Source organism: Euphorbia lathyris, chromosome 2 (genome assembly GCF_963576675.1).
Source record: "Euphorbia lathyris chromosome 2, ddEupLath1.1, whole genome shotgun sequence".
Classification (NCBI taxonomy): Eukaryota; Viridiplantae; Streptophyta; class Magnoliopsida; order Malpighiales; family Euphorbiaceae; genus Euphorbia; species Euphorbia lathyris.
In genome coordinates, this window is record NC_088911.1 from 59,371,997 (window position 1) to 59,392,272 (window position 20,276).

The window sequence follows — 20,276 nt, forward strand, 5'->3', positions numbered from 1 at the left end:
ATATAATCCACATATTTAATATTTGAAGAATAAAATCTCCGATTTGCATAATGCGGATGGCATCATTTTGAAGCCCAATAGAACAAAAGAATAAGAAAGCGTCATGGTTCATAATGGAAATGATACAAAGCTGAAGACAATCGCAAACTTTATAAATTGTAACCGAGTGTAAAAAGCAAAGATTACATGAGTTTAGAATACTTAAATATGTTTCCCTTGGAGCTGTATCCGTTGGAGAATCAAGTTAACAGCTGCATTTGCTGAAGAAAAAGCCCCATGAAAGCTTTCTTGATACGAAATAGATTCCAAATCTATAGCCATCTTCAGTAAAATGTCGCCTAAATCAGTCCGTTTCTCTACCAAAGATGCATGGTAAGACTGGGCAGCAACCTTACTAATTTCCACATTGGTTTCTTCAGGGCAGTACTCAGCATCCAACCATTTCTGCAAAGTTACCTCCAGCCAATCTGATTCCTGTCCACGTCATATAAAGAATCAACAATTCGAAAACTTCTTCAAGGGAGAAAGAAGGCCTACCTCGCGGATCTTCTCAGGGAACAACCAATGCTCGGGGACTCGGAGATCTTCCACTTCCGGGTAACTATCTTCTTTTGGAGGAGTCTGACATCTTGAAACAGTGCTAGAAAATCGCCGTCCTTTTGTTGGGCGAATTGAGATTGAGGGAGACAATTTTGGGAAAGCAATTGGGGAACTAGAACGGATAATTGAGGAAGGGATGATTATGGTGGTTAATAAAAGGGACTGGCTCATGGTTGATTGTTTCCTAATTTTGTCCTTTGGCGGGCAGAGGACTTCAGGCTGCTCTGGATAAGATAACAAGTTCAAGGCTTTGTGGAAAGACAATCGACGTCGTTTTAAACATAAAGTCGTGTTTTATTATTCTTATTTTTGTTCAATTTATATGAAACCCAACTCAAAAATTTCAATCATGAGAGAGAAAAGGCAGAAACTGCATTAGGATAAAATGTTTTAATTGGTTCAGAACTCCAGAAAACTAAACAGTGGGGAAACATTAAACACACATCTCAAACTTATTAAAGTGCATGTCCAGCTATCTTAATAAGCTGCATCATCATAAGATCAAACACAAAAGCTGCATTCGCACACATATATCTATATCTACCTTTGCTTACAGTTCTTATTAATTGAAGCACACTACGAAGTAAGTACATGAGATAGATAGATGACTAAAGTAAGTGTCATTCTAAAGGCATTCGAATTGGTGAGCATGAAATCAGCTTCCCAATATCTTCCTTTCGGCAGATGAACATCCTTCGGACGCTACATAGAAAATCCCTGCATACATATAATCTCAACAAATTAATGCTTACCTAAACCGTTCCTATGGAGCTACTTTTCTTCACTTTTTTTTTCCTCGAGTATATGTATATATGCATGTACATAAAGAGGCCTGGGTACTTAACTGCCATGGATAATCACCTATGAGCATGGTGTCTCCATCCTTATCGCTGTACGTTACCTGCCACCCGCTATTCCCATCAACTAAACTTCCATTGAATTCGAACATCTGATCGAGTTGGCATTTGAGTGCAACATACCCATCAAATCTCGTGAGATCAACTGATCTTCCAGCAGATCCATATTTGAACACCTGCCAATTCTATCACAATGTTAGATTGAAGCCTATTAACTGAGCACCTGGACATCTAACAGTAATAATTCGATGAAAGCCAAGCGCATAAAACAATTTTGTTTTGCTTTCTTGTCTGGTTCATTGAAGTTCCTTACAGCAACATAGTTAACACATTATACCAAGAAACGGGTTATGCACTTGTGCAGGAAGAAAATCTTATTAAAATGTTTACTTTATTCAAATCAATAATAATGCTATTAGTCTTCTTACAGCATACGTAGTACTAGTAATATGTGTAGCCTATTAAGTATTAATAGCAGTCACGTATCTATATCAATTGACTGCTTAAGTATAACCTATGTTGCACGGAAACGGAAACGGATACGGAAACTGAAACGGAAACGGATACGGGAAACGTAATTTCTGAAAAACATAGGAAACGGAAACGTGGGGGAAACGTGTAAATATTAAAAATATAGGGGCATATTTATAAATATTAAAAATATAATAATACATTAAAAAACCAAGATTGAAGAACAAGGGAAAGAAAGTCCAAGTTCAATCGAGATTCAAGAGACAAAGATTATAGGAGAAAAAAATATGGGTAAGTTCTTTAAATTGAAGGATACATGGAAGGAATTATCTCTCAAATAGGATGTTTCAATCTTAGATTGAATAGAAATTGCAAAATAGAAGGTCTTAATTTCCAGAATTTTAATCGAAATAGGTAGGAAAAACTGTTTAAAAATTGAGAAACGCGTGCCCGGAAACGTTTCGTATCAGTTTCCGAGAGTTTCCGTTTCCCACATCTGCCGGAAACGGGGAAACGCATGTCATGAAGAGTTTCCGTGCTTCATAGAGTATAACTACAACAAAATGAAAACCAGTACCTTGATGCAGTGTAAGTTGGTGGAACGACGAGGGCTGTTCTCGTATTGATGAACTGAATTGGGGCCAGATGAACTCTTCAATGGCTGAGAGACGCTGGACGGAGACATTGGAGGGACAGAATCATGACTGTCATGATCACTAAAAACTTGTGGTGAAGGGAGCTCCGGTGGATTAAAATTGACTCCGAAAACCATGCAGGGCGGTGCATGTGGGATTTCATTTGCATCCTTCCGTTCCAAAGTTCTCTGGTCCGGAGACCCAGAACAGTAAGAACTTGCATTCAAAACTGGCAAGTTTTTGCTTCCTATGGCATTTTCATAAGAGCTCAGGGGAGGATACAAATTATTAGAAAGACCGAACAATGTTATGTTTCCACCAGAAAAAAGTACTGTACCATTGGGACACGGATAAATTGGGCCATGCACTGGAAAGCACAGCTGATCACCTGATTCCAATGGATTGTTGTCTGAATCAGGATTTGGGGGAACTAAATATGGTATTATTGGTGGTATAAGTGTACCCAATTCGTCCATACCCGTGTCCCTTTCTTGACCTTGAAAGACCTCCAAGTGATATTGGGCTGCATTCTCAACCAGACCATGCAGTAAGCCTGGTAGGAAAAGAATTCCTATCCTATCAGCCAAAACACTAGTTGCATAATGGAACATGGCATGGACTTCCAATTTTCTCTAAATTAGGAGACAGGAAACACAATAACAAAGGAATGTCCAAGAAAAAAATGGCAAGTTCAAGGTACTAACCATCTTCGGCCACACTTGGAAACCCTGGCAATGATGCGTCTACTAGGCGTGCTCGCTTTGATGGATGTAGGGGAGAACTGTGCTTCCTTTCTACAGGTTCTATAGGTTCAATGTTCCAAGGAGAAACTCTTTCTGGACGTTCTATTCCATCTGAGTTGTCATTCCATTCCACCTAGAAGATTTGACATTATTAGAACAAGACAAACAGACATATCCAAGATGCATGGAAATTGCATAGAGACTGGAGAGAACCTTTTACCTTGAGACTTCTCCATTCTGAATTGGGCCACCGAGCGTGATCAACATCTTCAATGGCCACAATTGTGCCTTCACATCTTTCAATCCTTTAGATAGAATGATAATTTGGTTAATTAAATGTTAAAAGCAAAAGATACATTTCAAATAAGCAACTTATATGCCCCAACCACATATCTCTATCCTTCCATTTACTATTGCGGTATCAAAATATCACCAAATATTGAGCAGTTCTCATTTATGTGCTATGTAGCACAGAATGCAAAATTATGCCTCTAGAAACTGGTAATAAAATAAAAGATTATAAAAAGAAAATTCATTCGGAAACGAGATAAATATTTCCAAATTCTAGCACCTCTGTTCTTGTTCTTGACATTCTTCCCCTTCAAACAGCATTGTGATCCTTGTCCCAACAGAATAATTTATTTCTGCTGACTTAATATATTGATCAAAAGGAATGATAAATTCTGTGGGACTTGTCCTGCATAAAGGCATATTGTAGTTCCAGGCTTAGTAACACTGAACTGCCCAGTATATTTGCTCGTAACCAGATTTAGTGAACATATTCAACATTTCAGGTCATATTACTAATAGCTCACCAAGGACGATAGTAGACAATAAACATGGTTCCAGTAGTAATAGCATGAAAAGCTGCTGCCAATATTCCATGTCGCATGCAACTGGCTGAGATTACAGTGGTTGATGCATTATTCTGTAGCTTCATAGCTCGACGAACGCCGATCCGAAGCTCTCCGTTGTTTCCCCTAGAAAACAACAATAATCAGCAACGTAACAGATAGAGATCTCCATAGAACTAAAAACAGAAAATGTACAAATGCTTCTAAGACTCAACTTCGAACGTAGAACAACTTATACCCACCCAGCATTATGGATAAGTCACTAAAAAAGCAATATTCAGCAGAATCATATGTATTAAATGAGGTGAACCCTTCCTGATAACTTTGCAAACTGCATGTAAGATGTAAAGCAAGAAGTCCTTAATATAGACATATGCATGTGTACTAGAGAAGGAGAAAGAGAATTACCTAAGAAATATCAACGTATCCCCAGCAATTAGTTTCCTTGAGGTCACGAATTTGCTCCAACCAGTAGTAAGTAAGTGTCTCTTTGGGTTACCTACATTTTATTCAATAAATGAAGCAATTAAATTCAGAAGTCAAGAAAGAAACATTAAGGAGAAGAACTTTCCACAATCAATTAGGGGGCATAAATAAATTATAATTATATAATCAAGTTCCAGGCTGATGGACCCGGGTGTTGAAATTGTGGAAAATATTTCAAATAGGATCTAAAACATATGCCTTTTGGTGGTTCTGGATATTTTCATTTTATTCCTATGTAATGAACCTTGTGAGCTTGTAGTTTGACAGTTATAACTCTCTAGTTTACAATAAAAATGCGCAGGTAGCTCTTGGGAGATTGACTGAGCATACTACCAAACACAGGAATTATTTGTATTTAAGTTTGAAAAATAAACAATTGTTTTTTTGAAACACAAATGAGATCTTGTGTTACAAGTAGGCTGTAAATGAGCCGAGCCGCTCATGAGTGACTCGGTAGAGGTGCACACAAAAATCCGGAAAACCAAAAAACCGAAAAACTAAACCGAAACCAAAAATAAGGTTAACCGAAATCGATGGACTAGTGTACGGTTTTTAATTTTAAAAATACAGGTTAATGGTTACGGTTACGGTTTCTTTATTATAAAAACCGCGGTTAACCGAAACCGACCAAATCTCAATTAAATATTAAAAAAATATAAAAATAAATTTATTTATATGGGTAAACAATTATTTAATCCCTATAGTTTTTCATAACTCATTAATCAATCCACTATTTAATTATAAGGTCTCTAAATTTTTTCACTTTTAATGGTTTAGTCCTTCTATCAAATATTAACATCAAATGAGATAAAAATATGTAAATAACTCTCAGTTAATTTGTTAATGTCTCTCTAATTTCAGTTTATGCAACTTTTTTTTCTTTTATGTTTCTGGATGTAGAAACAAGGATAAAATTGTATTACTTGTTTTCCAAAACTTTATAGTCAGAAGTTTTATTATGGGCAATTTGCCTTTTTTTTATCCGTTTAATTTGTTCTTTAACACATTTTTAGACGGAGATTTAATATATGCACTAAACAATTCAATGGAATTAAAACTAATGGATCATAATGCACGTACATCTCCCTCTCCACAGTTAATCTCTTCAACTCGTCATTGACCCGCCGTCTCCCTCACAATAAAAATTAGAATTCTTTTATTATTTTTATTTTTATTTACTAATGGTTAGAAACCGAAATAAAAGGTTAATCGACCGAAATAATTGGTTAACCGACTAGTGGTTAACCGAATTTAATGGACTAGTGTATGGGTAGTGTTTTTAAAAAACCAATTAAATGGTTAACCGACCGAATTAACCTTAATGGACTGGTTAACCGACCACGTGCACCCCTATGACTCGGTGGTTGGCTCGATAAAAGCTCGGCTCGATTTGTAAACAAGCCGCTCGTGAGCACGATTTACTGGCTCGGTTCGTAAACTAGCCGAGCTTGAGCGGGCCAAAGCTCGGCTCGAAAGCTCGCGAGCAGCTCGATTAGAACATTTATGAACAAATTTTAGTTTTGTAAAAAATTATATATTTTTGTGTTAGTTCGCGAATATCTAAACTCAATATTATTTCATTTGCTATTAGATGAGTTCATTCCCAAATATAATAAATGAGTAATAGACGAACTATTTGTAAGCATCTTGTTTATTTATTCATGAACTTTGCTTGTTATCTTGTTTATGTACACAATTAAAGAGCCATTTGTGAGCAAACTTCATAAATATAATTAACGATTTACTCAACCAATTCATGGTTAGATAATTTTCGTAATGAACCAAATTCAAATAGGATTTTGGGCTCAAAACAAGCTCGAAGCTCGGCTCGAGCTCGTTTATTTTCTAATGAGCTGAGCCGAGCTTGAGCAAGACAAAGCTCGGCTCGGGCTCGAGCTCGTTAATTTTATGGCGAGCAGAGCTTGAGCAGGCCAAAGCCCGGCTCGGCTTGATTACAGCCGTAGTTACAAGAATAATGTCAACAAAACATGCAAACCATTTTGTTCTAATAGAAAAGTTGGGGATAGTTTAAGAATAGATACCGCGGAAGACATGACGAAAGCACCACTCTGTACCGTGCAAGTCTTTTGCGATGAGTTTCTGTTCTGGAGGATCTCGAGACATATCCTGTACCAGCAATTAGGTGTGAAGCTTTATGCAGATCTCTAATGGCATGCTTGGAAGTATACTATTTATTCAGAAATAGTTTGATAGGGAGCCTTCATTGGAAAAATATGTATGTTGCAAAAGAACTAGAGAATACAAGATTAAATGATTCTGCTAAGCCCTATCCAATGATTTTATATGTTCAATAAGTTGGAAAGAAGGAAAAAAAAAACTCATTAATATGGGAATGTTCATGCAGAATCCATTTATGTTTTCATCATTTAATCACAATAAGGTTACCAACCAAGGGTGGAAGGCACTCTTCAGCATGTCTCTTTAGTACAGAGAATCCACCATGTGTACTTGTGTCAGAAGATGTGAGTTTTTTGCTAAAGGATTTTGCATATGTTTTGCGATGTGAAGATAGGGAATTTCCATCCTCCATTGAGCTCAGCCCATTTTGCTGCATCAAACATGAAATGTCCTTATCATTCAAAAGTAAAAAGTGATTGAGTAATGCACAATTAAAAGGATATATTGAAGAAATAGGTAAGACCATGATTACAACATTGAATGATTATAACCATATACAAAATATAGAAGATTCAATCAGCACATCAATGGCTAACCTTTGCCACTGGAATCAGAGCTATTTGGGCAAAGACTTCATCTGTTGCAGCTTCAGCCTAGCAAAACAAAAACATGCAGAATCCAACAACCCGTCCATGTGACTCAATTTAATCACATTATTGAGAATGAAAACAGATAGTGTTCAAAAAATACAGCATACCTTTAATTCCACGCTTAGAACCTTGCAGAGGATACTGTAAGGTAAGTTATACACAGGCATTTCCATTTGACCATCTTGGTTCATGCATGCCTCAACCTAGAACACATGAAATCGTCAAATGCTTACAAGTACCACATGGAAAGACAAGCAATAATTATGTGAGACAATAATGTCTATATGAATGAGTTATGTGTGAGAAAAAATTTGATTGGATAATAAATCAATTTGCCTGATTTTACATCAAAAATCATATACTGAAACTATTGGACCTCAAGTCATTTTGTTTTCTTAAATAAGATTATGAAATTAGTGAAAGAATATTTAAATATAATTTGTACAGCTGGAGGAAGTGCTTTTAGGTTGCAAAAGATTGAATTGTCATACTTGGACATGGATTCATGTTATCTTTCACATATGTTGAAATTGTCTTATCAATGGTTAATACTTCTCCCTATTTTGAAATTGTTTCGAGGTTATATATAGAACTTAATTAATAATTACTGATAGCTTCGAGTTCATTGGATTGAGCATGAAAAACAGTTGATAGGAAATGAAACAAAGCAAAAAGGTAGGGGAAAAGGGAACCTGTTCCATGTGAGCTTGTGGCAAGTAGAAAACCATATCGCCAGCCTTGGGAACGTTAACGAAGGGACCAGCACAAGACCGCCAAAGTTCAGTGGATAGGTTGTCCTCGCCAACTATGGTGAAAGTTTAATCAACAAATTATACAAGGATAACGTTCTCAAAATTCTCCACGTCAAAACAACAGTAGCATAATAAATGGATGAATCAACTAACAGAGAAAGGGAACTGAAAATCCGAAGGTGAAGGAAAACTTTTACAAATATATTGGATTAAGACACCAGTAATTGGAGCTTTTATATTTTTCATTCAAGTTCCAGTACATTCTTTCTTGTTCAAAAATATTTTATATATTCCAAACGGGTTAGGGGGGGAAAAATATAATCCCCGATTCAGCCTAAAAAAGGCTTGCTAGCAAATGTATGGACAGCAGTTACGTTTCTGAAGTCCGCGGAAGAAGCAACTGACAAAATTATATGATAAATAAAAATTGATTGAGATTACTCTCATATATCTCTCTCTCTTTTTTTTCCTTCATCGGAAGTTTCAACGAGAAAAAAAAAAACCCCGTTGCATCATTAGCATGGTAATTAACAAAACATTTGGGGGGAAAATAGACACCAGGGAGCTTGGACACGATATAAGAAGGCAAGTAAAAAGCAGGAGAAAATGAAAGAGAGACGTCACCATGGCGGTTGTTAGGGAAGTGATTGTTGATTGTTCTTCCCTCCGATTGATTGATAACGTTTCCCTTACCCATCTCTTTGTCTGTAATTCTACAGAGATATATACAAGGGAAAGAAAAGAAATGAGGCGAAGAATTAATGCAGTATATAGTATAGGGGCGTTACAAGAAGACAATAAGATTGAGGTGTCTCCGACGACGTGCAATTATGAAAAGAGTGGCGGTTGTGGAGGCGTATTGAAGTGAATAGGGGGAGCTGTGGGACGTGCTCTGTGTGTGTCTGTGTGCAGATGGCTTTCCTGACAGAGAGAGAGAGAGAAGTAGGTATTTAGTAATTTCCATTATCATCTCAACAATCTTGGGTGAGGTCTGTCTGTCAGTGTCATTGTTGAGCTGTCGATGTTTGCTAATTTCGCCACCGGTTTTCCCTATGTGCCTTAATTTGCCTGCATTCGCCTTCATCTTTCTCTACTCTATTTTCCCTCTCTTTCTCCGCCCTATATCCTATGTATCTCTTCCCACCATTTTTATTTCTATTCTACTTTTGTCCGTGAGCAGTGACAAATTTAACTCTGTCCGTCTGTATATCTCCCACCCTTTTCCATTTCAAACTTCGGCAAACGCTCTGGTTTTCTTCATAATAAATCATGTCATTCCTGTCCCTCCATTACTATTCGCTAAACGTTTATTTTCAAAACAAACTATGCATGGATAATTCCTCTTAAATTACTAAAATGGACATAAGGTTTTAGTGTCTATCAATATAGGTTCCACGTATAAAATATAAGGTGGTGTTTGATAAAACTGAAAATTAAGTGCTGCAAAAATAAATACTGGATTTTAAGTGCTGAATATTACAAGTGCTGAAAATATTAAATGATTTAATTTATATAAAAATATTAGTTGATAATGTTTAACTTAAAATGTTAAGTTAAATATTTTGACTTATCAAAATAAGTGGTTTTTAACTTAATTAACTAATTTAAGTGGTGGAGAAACAACTGTTATCAAACACACTTAAATTAAATAAGTATTTAACATTTTAATTTAAGCAATTAAGTGGTTTATCAAACAATGCCAACATCTTTAATATAGGCTTGCCGTTTACAAAAGAGTACTAATTTAGACATCGATAACGAAGTGTAACACATCATTCGTATTACTCCTTAAGTTCGAACTTAACAGAGTAATATGAATGATGTGGCACGCTACGTTATTGAAATATAAATTGATGTTATTTTGTACGTGAAGTCCGAATTGATACTCCTCGAAAATCTTAGTCCTATTTTGGTATCTTATCTCTAATACTAAATTGAAGTCTAATCCCTCTTAGAACTCCGTTAAAAATTAAGTACAACGAAGTGCTTGTTTTTTAAACTGTGTTAGTTGATACTAGTTCTTGTATCAAGTTTGTAAAGCCTCTAGTTATTCAAAAACCAAGGTCATCTGCCATGGCTGATACCGATTATTAAATAATCGATCTCAGTAAGGACACTGATACTCGTTTTTGAAAAATTGGTGTCAATGACTGGAAATTACGCTGCTTATTGGAAGCGATGTATTTCGATTGTATAGTTTGGACCCAATTCGTGAAAAAATATTGTAACACCCCTTCTATCAAAATAATTACTCTTCACCTCTATTTATTTATTTCCTTCCATCGCCATTTGTGTAAGTATATCCTCAAACTTATCTTCTTCTCTTACTTTCTAATGTAGTTGAATCCTGAGAGTCCATTTGTCAATCTGATATTGCACATAAACTTGCCGTTTCGCTAACCCGCTCTGATACCTAAGTCGGTTTATGAAAGGACTAAATGATGTTCACAGTCAATAAACAAAAGTTGCAATGTAAGCTTAATAGAATGAATGAAGTTGTCTACCTTGAGTTGAGCTTACTCTATTTATACTGTGACCAGACTGTATAAGACGGTTATGGACCAAGGAGTGGGACGTGCTACGTGTCACCTGTTGATTAGCGAACGTGTACCCAGATATCGGGGTCCGATATTCCTCAATTCCTCTAGGCCCATGTGTAGGTGCCGCGGCCTCTCCCGAAAGACCCGGGGGGTGGACACCGTTGACGACAGATGCTGTGATTGGCGCCGAAAGCAACCAATCGCGGAATCAAGCTGCTCGGCAGGGCCGGAGCTCGGAGTATGGAAGAGTCGCCACCCACGAATGGGAAATGAACACCGATCCCTTGTAGGAGACACGTGAGGGTTCGGGAAATTTGGGTACAAGCCGAGAAGGCTAGCTCCTTTCCGGAGAAAGGCTACTAGGCACCCCGACATCGCCCAGTTCTGAACCATCGGCCTCCTGCTTAGCATGTTAGGCGCTAACGGACTAATCGCATATTTCTTTAAGTTTAAAATTCATTTGAAACCTTTTCTTTTTCGTTTTGAAAACCGTTTTGAGCATATTATTGAAAGCCATTTTAGTAAAGAATCACCCATTTACATGAATTGGGATATATAGAAGAAAGAGGGAGATAGAATGAAGAATTGGTTTATTTACAACGTGAATTATGCTTTAAGTTATACATTCAATCTAAATTAATCTCACTCCCCGAAAGAAAGTTTATTTACATGGTTCGTACCTTAATCGTCGTTGGAACGATTTAGATACGTTTCAAAACCCCGTTAATTTACATGCTTTTCACTCGAATCGTCGTTGGAACGATTCGAGTGTTTGAAAACGTGAAATAAGAAGCTTTAACCAAAAACGTGATTAAGCATACAAGTCTATTTATTTTTGTACAAAGCCGTTTAGATAGGAAAACGATTCAAAACTCTATTATTTACAAGAAAAACAGTTTTAATTACAAGGTTCGCTTAATCCGTCGTTGGAACGGATTAAGGTTTCAAAACATGATATTTTAGGAAGTCGTTTAAAAAGGATAACGAACCAAAACCTTTTATTTACATTAGGAACCTCTAAAAACTCTTAGTTTAAATAACCAAATTGAAATCTCTTTTGTGGTTTATTTTCCCTTTTTTCACTCAATCAACCTTTACTTGAACATAATTACAACAATTAGCCAATTAAGTCTAAATCCACCCAACCCAAATACATTTGAAATATATTCTTATAGAAAATTCAAAAGGGAAATAAATATACATATTTATATAAATATACATTATGGTCAAAATAGTAATAATACTTATAGATTAAAAATAAGATAAGAAAAATAATAATAATATATATACAAGTGAAAATAAATATAATACTAGTTATGATACACTTTGATTTTAATTTAAAAAAACAATGTAAAAATAAAGAATAAAGTTCATAAATAAGAAAACTACATTTAAACTAAAATAGTTTTTTACATAATAGATATATGGAGAATAATCCACCCAAAACAATAAATTGATATGTTTTAAATGCATTTAAGGAAAACGTATATATATACGTATAGTCTTTACAAAACCAAATTAGTGAAATTGATACCCAAATATAAAATAGGGAAGTACATAATAAGTAATTATTAGTTATATACCCCAAAACTAATTTTAATAAATATACCCACTAATTACATACATATATATACAAGTATAAAGGCCAAAAAGTTAAGAAAAATGTTCAAAAAATGGGTTTTTTAAAGTTCCAGCATATTTACCGATGGAAAATCCGTCGGTACACCACTTTTAGTGATAGAAAACGGAGAAATACAGAAACAGTCCAATAGTTTCCAGATTTATCAAAAAGCTTTAGATCTACTCTATTCAATCATTTTGGTCCCCGAACTACCCAAATTGGGTCATAATCTATAGCGGAGCCTCCCAAAACGATGTTTTATTTTAGAACGTTCATTTAAAAAAGCTTTGTAAATTCTATATTTACAACGTTTTAATCCCGAACTACCCTTAAATCGGGTCATGGTTCGTGTCGGGACTTTAAAACGAGGTTTTTATTTAAAACCAAAACGTTTATTTAATACGAGACGGGAAAATAAATAAATGTGATAAAATAAATAAAATAAATAAATAAACAAAGCTACAAATAAAATAAATAAACGAAATAAATAAATTAAACGAGTCTAGTCCTCAGATAATACCTCAAGATCGGTATTGATAGTCGAAGTCAGTTGATTCCACGAGTTGTGATTTTTGGTTTTTTTCAGTGTTTTTGTAAAATGTTTACCTTTTTGGAAATTTTTAATTTTTAGGAAAAAAAAATGTTTTCCCCCAAAAATTTACTTTCTCTCTCTAAAATAATTTTTTTTAGAAAGAGAAGCTCCCCAAAGACCTCCCCCCAAATGCATGGGGATCCGTGCCTTTTATAGGCACGGATCCCGAGGTTGGGCGTGCACCCAACGGGCGTTAGGCGACGCCCAACGCAGGTTGGGCGACGCCCAACCTCTACTGGGCACGCGCCCAACCTCTGTTGGGCGCGCGCCCAATGCTGTCGGCCATGCGTCCGACACTCGTCGGGCGCACGTCCCACGTCCGTCGGGCGCACGTCCCACGTCCGTCGGGCGACGCCCAACGTTCGTCTGGCGTTCGCCCAATGGGAGTTGGGTGGCCTCCCAACGAGCATCGGGCGTGCGTCCAACGCTGGCTTGGACGAGCGTTTGACGCGTCGAGTGCCGTGTCTGGCGTTCGTGGGACGCTCATCCGTTAGGGGGCGCTGTTAGCTGTCTGCTAACCGACACCCAATCCTCCGGGGCTTTCTTGTGATTTTTATTTTTAAACCAATGGAACCAACCGCTTTAACCGTCCATTGTGGATTTTCGTCACAGGTCCTCCGACTCGGTGTCTACACCATGATTTTAGGATCGAGCGTGATCATGGTAATGACTGGATCATTGATTGGGTCTAGTGAGACTTCCCGAATCAAGCTTTCGAATACGCATCTGTACTACTCTATTTCACAATGGAGATGACACGTCCTCTCTTACTCTAAGAGTTGGTTCGAGTCTCTTACTCTCTCTCTCCCTGATATTTTGTTTCTGCATCCTGAAGCATCCTACTTACATAGTAGACTGAGAATTGTTATCCCCCCTTCTTCCTTTATTAGAACCGTTCTGGCGGCTTCATCTCCCACACTGATGTAAAGGTAAAGTGTTTCTCCTGTTTTAGGTCTACTTAGTAGGGGGTATGGTCAATAAATTTTTCAGATCTTCAAATGACTTCTAACACTCGTATGTCCATTGGAAGCCTTTTACTCCTTTCAAGCTTTTATAAATGGTGAACATCTCTTAGCTGAGCAGGAAATGAACCTCCCAATAGCATTAATCTTATCGTTCAACTTTTGCATGTCGTTCAACTTTTGAGGTGGCTCCATTTTAATTATTGCATGGATCTTGTTAGGATTAGTTTCAATTCCCCTCTGGGAGATCATGAATCCTAAGAATTTCCCTAAATCAACTCCAACTGTGCATTTCTCTAGATTGAACTTTATATCGTAAGATTTCAGGGTTGAAAAAACCAACGGGTGGTCATTAGCAAGCTCCTCCTTTATGTGACTGTTATAATCATCGATGTACACCTCTATATTATCCCCGATCAGATCTTTAAATATGTCATTTACTAGTCGTTGATATATTGCCCCTGCATTTTTAAGGCCGAATGGCATTACATTATAACAATACGTACCTTCATGAGTTATGAAACTTATTTTTTCTTTATCTTTTGGGTTCATAGGTATTTAGTTATATCCCCTTGAGTCGCATCGCATATGGAATAAACTGCATACCCTACTGTAGAATCAATGATGTCAATGCATGGTAAGGGTTTTGAATCCTTCGAGCATGCTTTATTGAAGTTGGTAAAATCGACGCAGAGCCTCTAATTCCCATTAGCTTTTTTTACCAACACCATATTGGCTCTCCTCTTGGGATATTGGACCAGTTCGATGTGTCTGTAGTCTATCAATATTTTAACTTTTGTGCTGATTATGTTCTACCTTTCTAGGCCATGGTTTCTTTTCTTCTAACAAACGCCTTCTACAGATTCATCGATGTTAAGGGAGTGCATCATGACGTTCAGTGATATGCCTATGACATCCGTTGTGCACCAAGCGAAGGCATGCATGTTGTCTTTTAAACATTTGGTGATGTCCATTAATTTTGACTGGTTCGGCTAGCTCGGCTGCTATTTGGATTGGTTTGTCCTCTACTAATCATACCGTCTCCAGGTAGCCTACGTGTTCGACTCTTTCTCTTTCTTTTTCTTTTTCATCTTCTACAAGGGGTTTCATGTTTAAAGATGACATGTACATTTGGTGAGCCACTAACTGGTTACCTTGAGCAATGGCCATGCCTTCCTTTGTTGGGATCAACCAGGCTAGGTGTCAGATAGATAGAGCCTCTGGTGAGCTAGAGATGAGTGGTCTTCCCATGATGGCATTATAAGGTAAAGTTGTATCTACCACGAGGAATTATGTTGTGCTTCTCCACTTGGGTTTGGAGTCATCGATCTCGACCTCTAAGTGGACGCTACCTAGGAGAGGTATTGTATGTCCACTAATTCCTATTAAAAGGGTTATATTTTCCATTATCTAATCCTCCCCTATAGAAAGGCTCTCAAATACTTTTCTCGTGATATATTAACGAAGTTGCTTGTGTCAACAAAGACCCTTCGAACTTTGAAATCTGTTATCATCATTTCTATCACCAGTGCATCATCATGTCATTCATCAGGTTTATTTTTAATGTCACCGAAGTAGAAGTCAAACCTTACCTTCTTCATTCTTTCTAAGCTAGCAACTTCTTCTCTTTTCCTCTTGGGATGTGGTCCTCCTACGATGACATTGATAACCCCCTTAGGGGTGCATCCTTCGACCTTCTTTTTCTTTCTTTTTGTCCTATACATATTTTCTAAGGAAACGATATAATTTACCACCTTCGGCCATCTTTTGGAGCTCTATGATCAACTGCCTACAATCTTCTGTCACATGGCCTTCGCTTTTATGAAAGTGGTAATATTTTTCATTGCTTCATCCTTCCTTGAGCTTGGATGAGTACTGGATTCACATTTTTATCCTCCACCCAGAAGAGCATTTCTTTCCTAGGGGCATTAAAGGTTATATAGGGTTTGTCGCTTTGCTCCTGAAGCTTTTGTGGGTTTCGCTCCTTATCTCTCGATGATTTATCATTATTTAGGCCTGGCTCCTTTTTTAGTAGAGGATTCAGCCTTGTGCTCGTCCCAACACGTGTAACTTCTTGCCCTCTTCATCAATTCCTGAAAGTCTCTAGGCATGGATGTAACAATGATTTGCTAGAATGCTTGTCTTTGACAATTGTTTACCATTGTGTCTATTGCTCCTCCCACGCTAAACTCTTTGACCCGAATGGCTAAGGCCTAAAAATGCTCGATGAATTGAGCTAGATTTTCCCCTTCGGCCTATACCATTCTATTCAAGTCTTACATTAATTTTCCCTCTAGAATACAAGTTGCAAAGTAGTCCACGAAAGATTCCACCATCTAGTTAAAGTTGTGGATAGATCCAGGGAGGAGCTATGCATACCAGAAGGCTGCCGAATCTTTAACGATCGTGGGAAAGAGGTGACAAAGAACTGTATTAGTAGCGGTTGTTGCTTCCATAATTCTTCTAAACTTTTTTACTTGATTTACGGGATCCCCACTACCCCTATATTGGCTGAAGGTAGGGATGCAAAACCCCCTAGGAATCAATAGGTGTTGGATTTTAATTAACAGAGGTGAGCACGTAGAACTTTTTCTGGATGATCTCATACTTCTCCTTTTTACTGATGCCTCTATCTTCATCGTCTTCTTTTGGTTTATTTTTTCCTTCATGTCTCTTGTGGGTCGAGTGTTTTTTATGGGAAGCTTCTCTATCGTTTCCACCTTTCTCTTCTGAATGACGTCGTACCCTCCTTTTAGAAATTCCAAAATCTTCCCTTTGTTTGGACGGGCTATGTTATCTGGATCGTTTCCTGCATGGGGATGGGCTTTTGATATATCTTTTTACTGGTCGAGATGGACGATGACTGGATTCTCTGGTGTTGTGGTTATCGCGCATGACTTCGTCTATTTTTTCAGCTTTTCTTTTAATTCAGTCATCTCCAATACATGTGTTGCCCCGATGTCATCCATCATTTTTGGATTTCGTGCAAATTTTGGGTAAAACGACTGATGATTTCATCCACCAGTCTCTGGTATTAAGGCTTTAGTGGATCCTACCGTCCAAATTTTAGTTTAGAGTCCACCTTACTTTCTTTATGGATTTCTGACAAGAGAGTTTTGTTAAGTCATTGTGTGTGGCTTCACTTGACATCATTTTTTCTTTCTAAAGTCGCGTGTTTGTTCGAGGATCCATGCTCATCGCATCAAAGTTACCTTTGTATCCAAAGCACCTTGTGAATCTTTCTTGAGTCACCTGTATGACAAAACGAACAGTTAGAGAGGGGCCGGAGTTCGAGAAACCCACTCTGATGCCTGAGTAAGCAAGGGTTGGAAGGGTTGAAGGTAATGGGTTACTTATGAGATAGTGATGTTAACGTACCCCCATGGTTTTGTTGGTTTAGTGTCCTATAGACAATTGTTTTAGGACATAATTTGTTAATAAATGTAGTGTTCGTTATTGAGTTATTTGATTTATTTGATATAGTAAGTTTAACTATATAAGGCATATTCTCTTTTATCACAACTAAACGAGTTAGATAGAATTAATCCCTAGTTTATAAAAGTAATCATAAAGTGTTCATACAAGATGAAGTGAGATCATACTTTATGATTCTAATTAATTGATAAACTTAAATAAACTCAAGTCAAGTATCATGTTTTGTGATTAACATAATACCATAGAGGCTTGCATGTGACGATGTCTTCTATTCCTAAACAGAAAGCTGATCTCACAAGCGTTATATATGAGGATATCTAGATAGTTACGTGGATCTAATGGAAGAGTTCATTAGGATTGGAACCTGACTTAAGATAACAGAACAGATGGATCTATCTATTTTACCCGCTTTATCTCAATTGTATTAGTAGGTATAACTTATCCTCAGACTCAAATAATCATTAATAGTGATTCTGGATTATGTATTGGGATGCTTTGCCTTTGTTATCTAGCATGATCCAACACGTCGAACACGTAGGGTGTGCCTCAGACAGAGATTTGATATCACATGCAGTAATTGTAGAATAGTTAATGATAGATTGAGCATTCATCACTCTCGATATATGGGAGATATATGCATGGCCTCTTGTAGAGAATTGATTTGAAATCTTTGCGAGGTGATAAAGTTAAGATATGAAATGGAGATTTCACTTAACTTATATATTCAGAGTTAATTCTACATGGACAAGAAAAACAAACGTCTATGTATACGTGACTTGACAGTTTCCATAATTATGATTCGTTTAAGAATATAGTTGATGAAGGATCGTATTCTACTGCATCTAATACGGAAAGGTAAAATGTCAGGATGAAGCCGACTTCTTGTGGTTCTAGGAGAATGTGACGATTCCGATAAAATAGTCTACGCACCCATTATAGTATACATTTTGATTGAATTGATTTGTTTAAGTTATAAACGTATACGACTAGTTGCAGTAAAAACCTAATGGGTCACACGCTAAGAATTAAGACCGAATGACGAAATAGTAATTAAAGAGAAAAGTTAGAAAGGGGCCGAAATATTATATGGTATCAGATAAATCGTTTAATTGGTTTATAATAAATTATAATTATATTATGATTATCAATAAATTAATTAACTGGTTATAATTCTAAAAGGAAATGTGAGATCTAATTTGATAAGAATTATAATTATTTTATATATATATATATATAATAGAATTAGTAATTATATTTTCTATTTAGTTATGTAAGTATAGTAAAATCTCTATAAATGAATATCCTTGGAACCTCAAAAATTATTATCTTATATCGGGTTTTTAATTTATTGATAAATTAATATTTTATTAATTTATAGATAAATTAATATTTATTAATTTATAGATAAATTAATATTTATTTTTTTTTTTTTTGGTAAGAAAGGAAAGGAAAAAAACAAAACCAACAAAAAACCTACACCGGGATCAGTCTAGGAAGGCTGACTCCAATCCTATCCTCTAGGAGAGAAGGCAAAAGAAAAGAAGGAGGAACAGATAGGGTAGAAACACCTAACATTCTCCCATGCCCAGCAGCTGCTAAGCGATCCGCCACGCGGTTTTGCTCCCTAAAAATATGGGAGAAATTAAGATACTCAAAGGCAGGACGAAGCCTCAAAATAGCTTTGATGAGATTCTGGCTCTTCAGACAAACAGCCTGGCTATCTGAAATCCTGTTAATAGCCTCCAGATTATCAGATTCCACCGAGAGCTTTTTAACACCCATGCGAATGGCGAGTTTAATACCTGACAAGATACCCCAGAGCTCCGCAGAAAAGGAGGAGCCCGTCCCCAAGTTATGGGTAAACCCCGCCATCCAATTGCCACCAGCATCCCGAAGAACTCCTCCAGCAGCAATTCTGCCATTGCTAAGGCAGGAGCCATCAGTATTCAACTTAGCAAACCCTTCTCTAGGCTTACTCCAGCCAACTAGCAGGATCTCTTTATCCGGGGAGGGGCGAACAAGGGAATCTCTTTCAAAGCTTTTAGTAATAACAAAGAGCTTCTTCGAGAAGAAAAACAGTAAATCAGGAATAAGGACAGCCTTGCCCGCAAATAATTCTTCATTCCTCCACTTCCAGATTTGGTGACAAGTAATAGCAAAGAGGATGGCACCGTGCTCCATGTTGGCCAGCAAGTTCCCCTTGGCTCCTTGAGAGAACCAGTCCCTTTTAGAAAAGGCCATGAAGGAAGGGAGGATGTGATGAGGGAGGATCCCTTCCCAGATCTTCTTACTATTTGGGCAATCCCTCAAGGCATGGCACAAGGTTTCCACATTGCCTCTGCATCTACTACAGGCACTAGACTCAGTCAAGTGCCTTCTGTGCCTATCCGCATTCGTAAGGAGCCTGTCTTTGATACCCAGCCAAAGGAAGCTCTTGATACGGTAAGGGATCTTGAGAGACCATATTTATTAATTTATAGTGTAATTTTTATTTTGTACATTCTATTTCTCAAATTAAACAATTAATTTTTTTCGGTAACTACGAAAAGAAAATAAATAAATAAACAATTGGTTAATGATGGTGCATTGTATTTAAGTTTATTAATTTTGGGTTGACGTGATTAAAAAAAATACATGTACACGTACATTAGAATACAAAGTATTAGAATATAAAGTGTTGTGAATTGTTTCAAGTATACAATATAGAAATTAAAGATGAAATTGAGTTCATGAAAGAGAAGAAACAATTTACTATAGGTACAAAATTTAAGAAAGCATAAAAAATGAAATAAAAATTGTTTAGTAAGTGTTTTATTTTATAAATTATATGTGTAATTTTCATATGTATTTAATCAATTATTATTTTATATTTTCAGTGGGTCTCAATGAATTTTTTTTAAATTATTATCTTATGCATTTAGCAAGGTTATTATTTTATC

General features: G+C 36.7%; 1 protein-coding gene across 2 annotated transcripts; it reads right to left on the reverse strand.

Moving 5' to 3' along the window:
* Positions 1 to 768: 768 nt before the first annotated feature.
* On the reverse strand, positions 769 to 9,285 carry LOC136218368 (auxin response factor 24-like). 2 transcript variants are annotated; one of them, XM_066005201.1, is made up of 15 exons: positions 8,812 to 9,285; positions 8,128 to 8,240; positions 7,543 to 7,638; positions 7,382 to 7,438; positions 7,057 to 7,215; positions 6,689 to 6,773; positions 4,569 to 4,659; positions 4,122 to 4,286; positions 3,878 to 4,003; positions 3,527 to 3,611; positions 3,268 to 3,439; positions 2,901 to 3,116; positions 2,506 to 2,810; positions 1,446 to 1,633; positions 769 to 1,317 (listed from the first exon to the last, which is right to left on the reverse strand). In XM_066005201.1, the coding sequence occupies exons 1-15, from the start codon at positions 8,882 to 8,884 to the stop codon at positions 1,221 to 1,223; spliced, it is 2,028 nt and encodes a 675-aa protein (XP_065861273.1). In that variant the 5' UTR covers positions 8,885 to 9,285; the 3' UTR covers positions 769 to 1,220. The 2 variants fall into 2 exon arrangements, with proteins under 2 accessions (XP_065861273.1, XP_065861272.1); XM_066005200.1 differs by having other exon boundaries at positions 2,506 to 3,116.
* Positions 9,286 to 20,276: the final 10,991 nt, after the last annotated feature.

Coding starts and splice junctions, on each gene's coding strand:
- LOC136218368 (XM_066005200.1), bottom strand. CDS start 8,884: ATGGGTAAGGGAAACGTTATCAATCAATCGGAGGGAAGAACAATCAAC. Junction 7,216..7,381: donor CTCTGATTCCAGTGGCAAAG/GTTAGCCATTGA, acceptor TGTTTGATGCAG/CAAAATGGGCTGAGCTCAAT. Junction 1,318..1,445: donor ATAGGTGATTATCCATGGCA/GTTAAGTACCCA, acceptor ATATGTATGCAG/GGATTTTCTATGTAGCGTCC.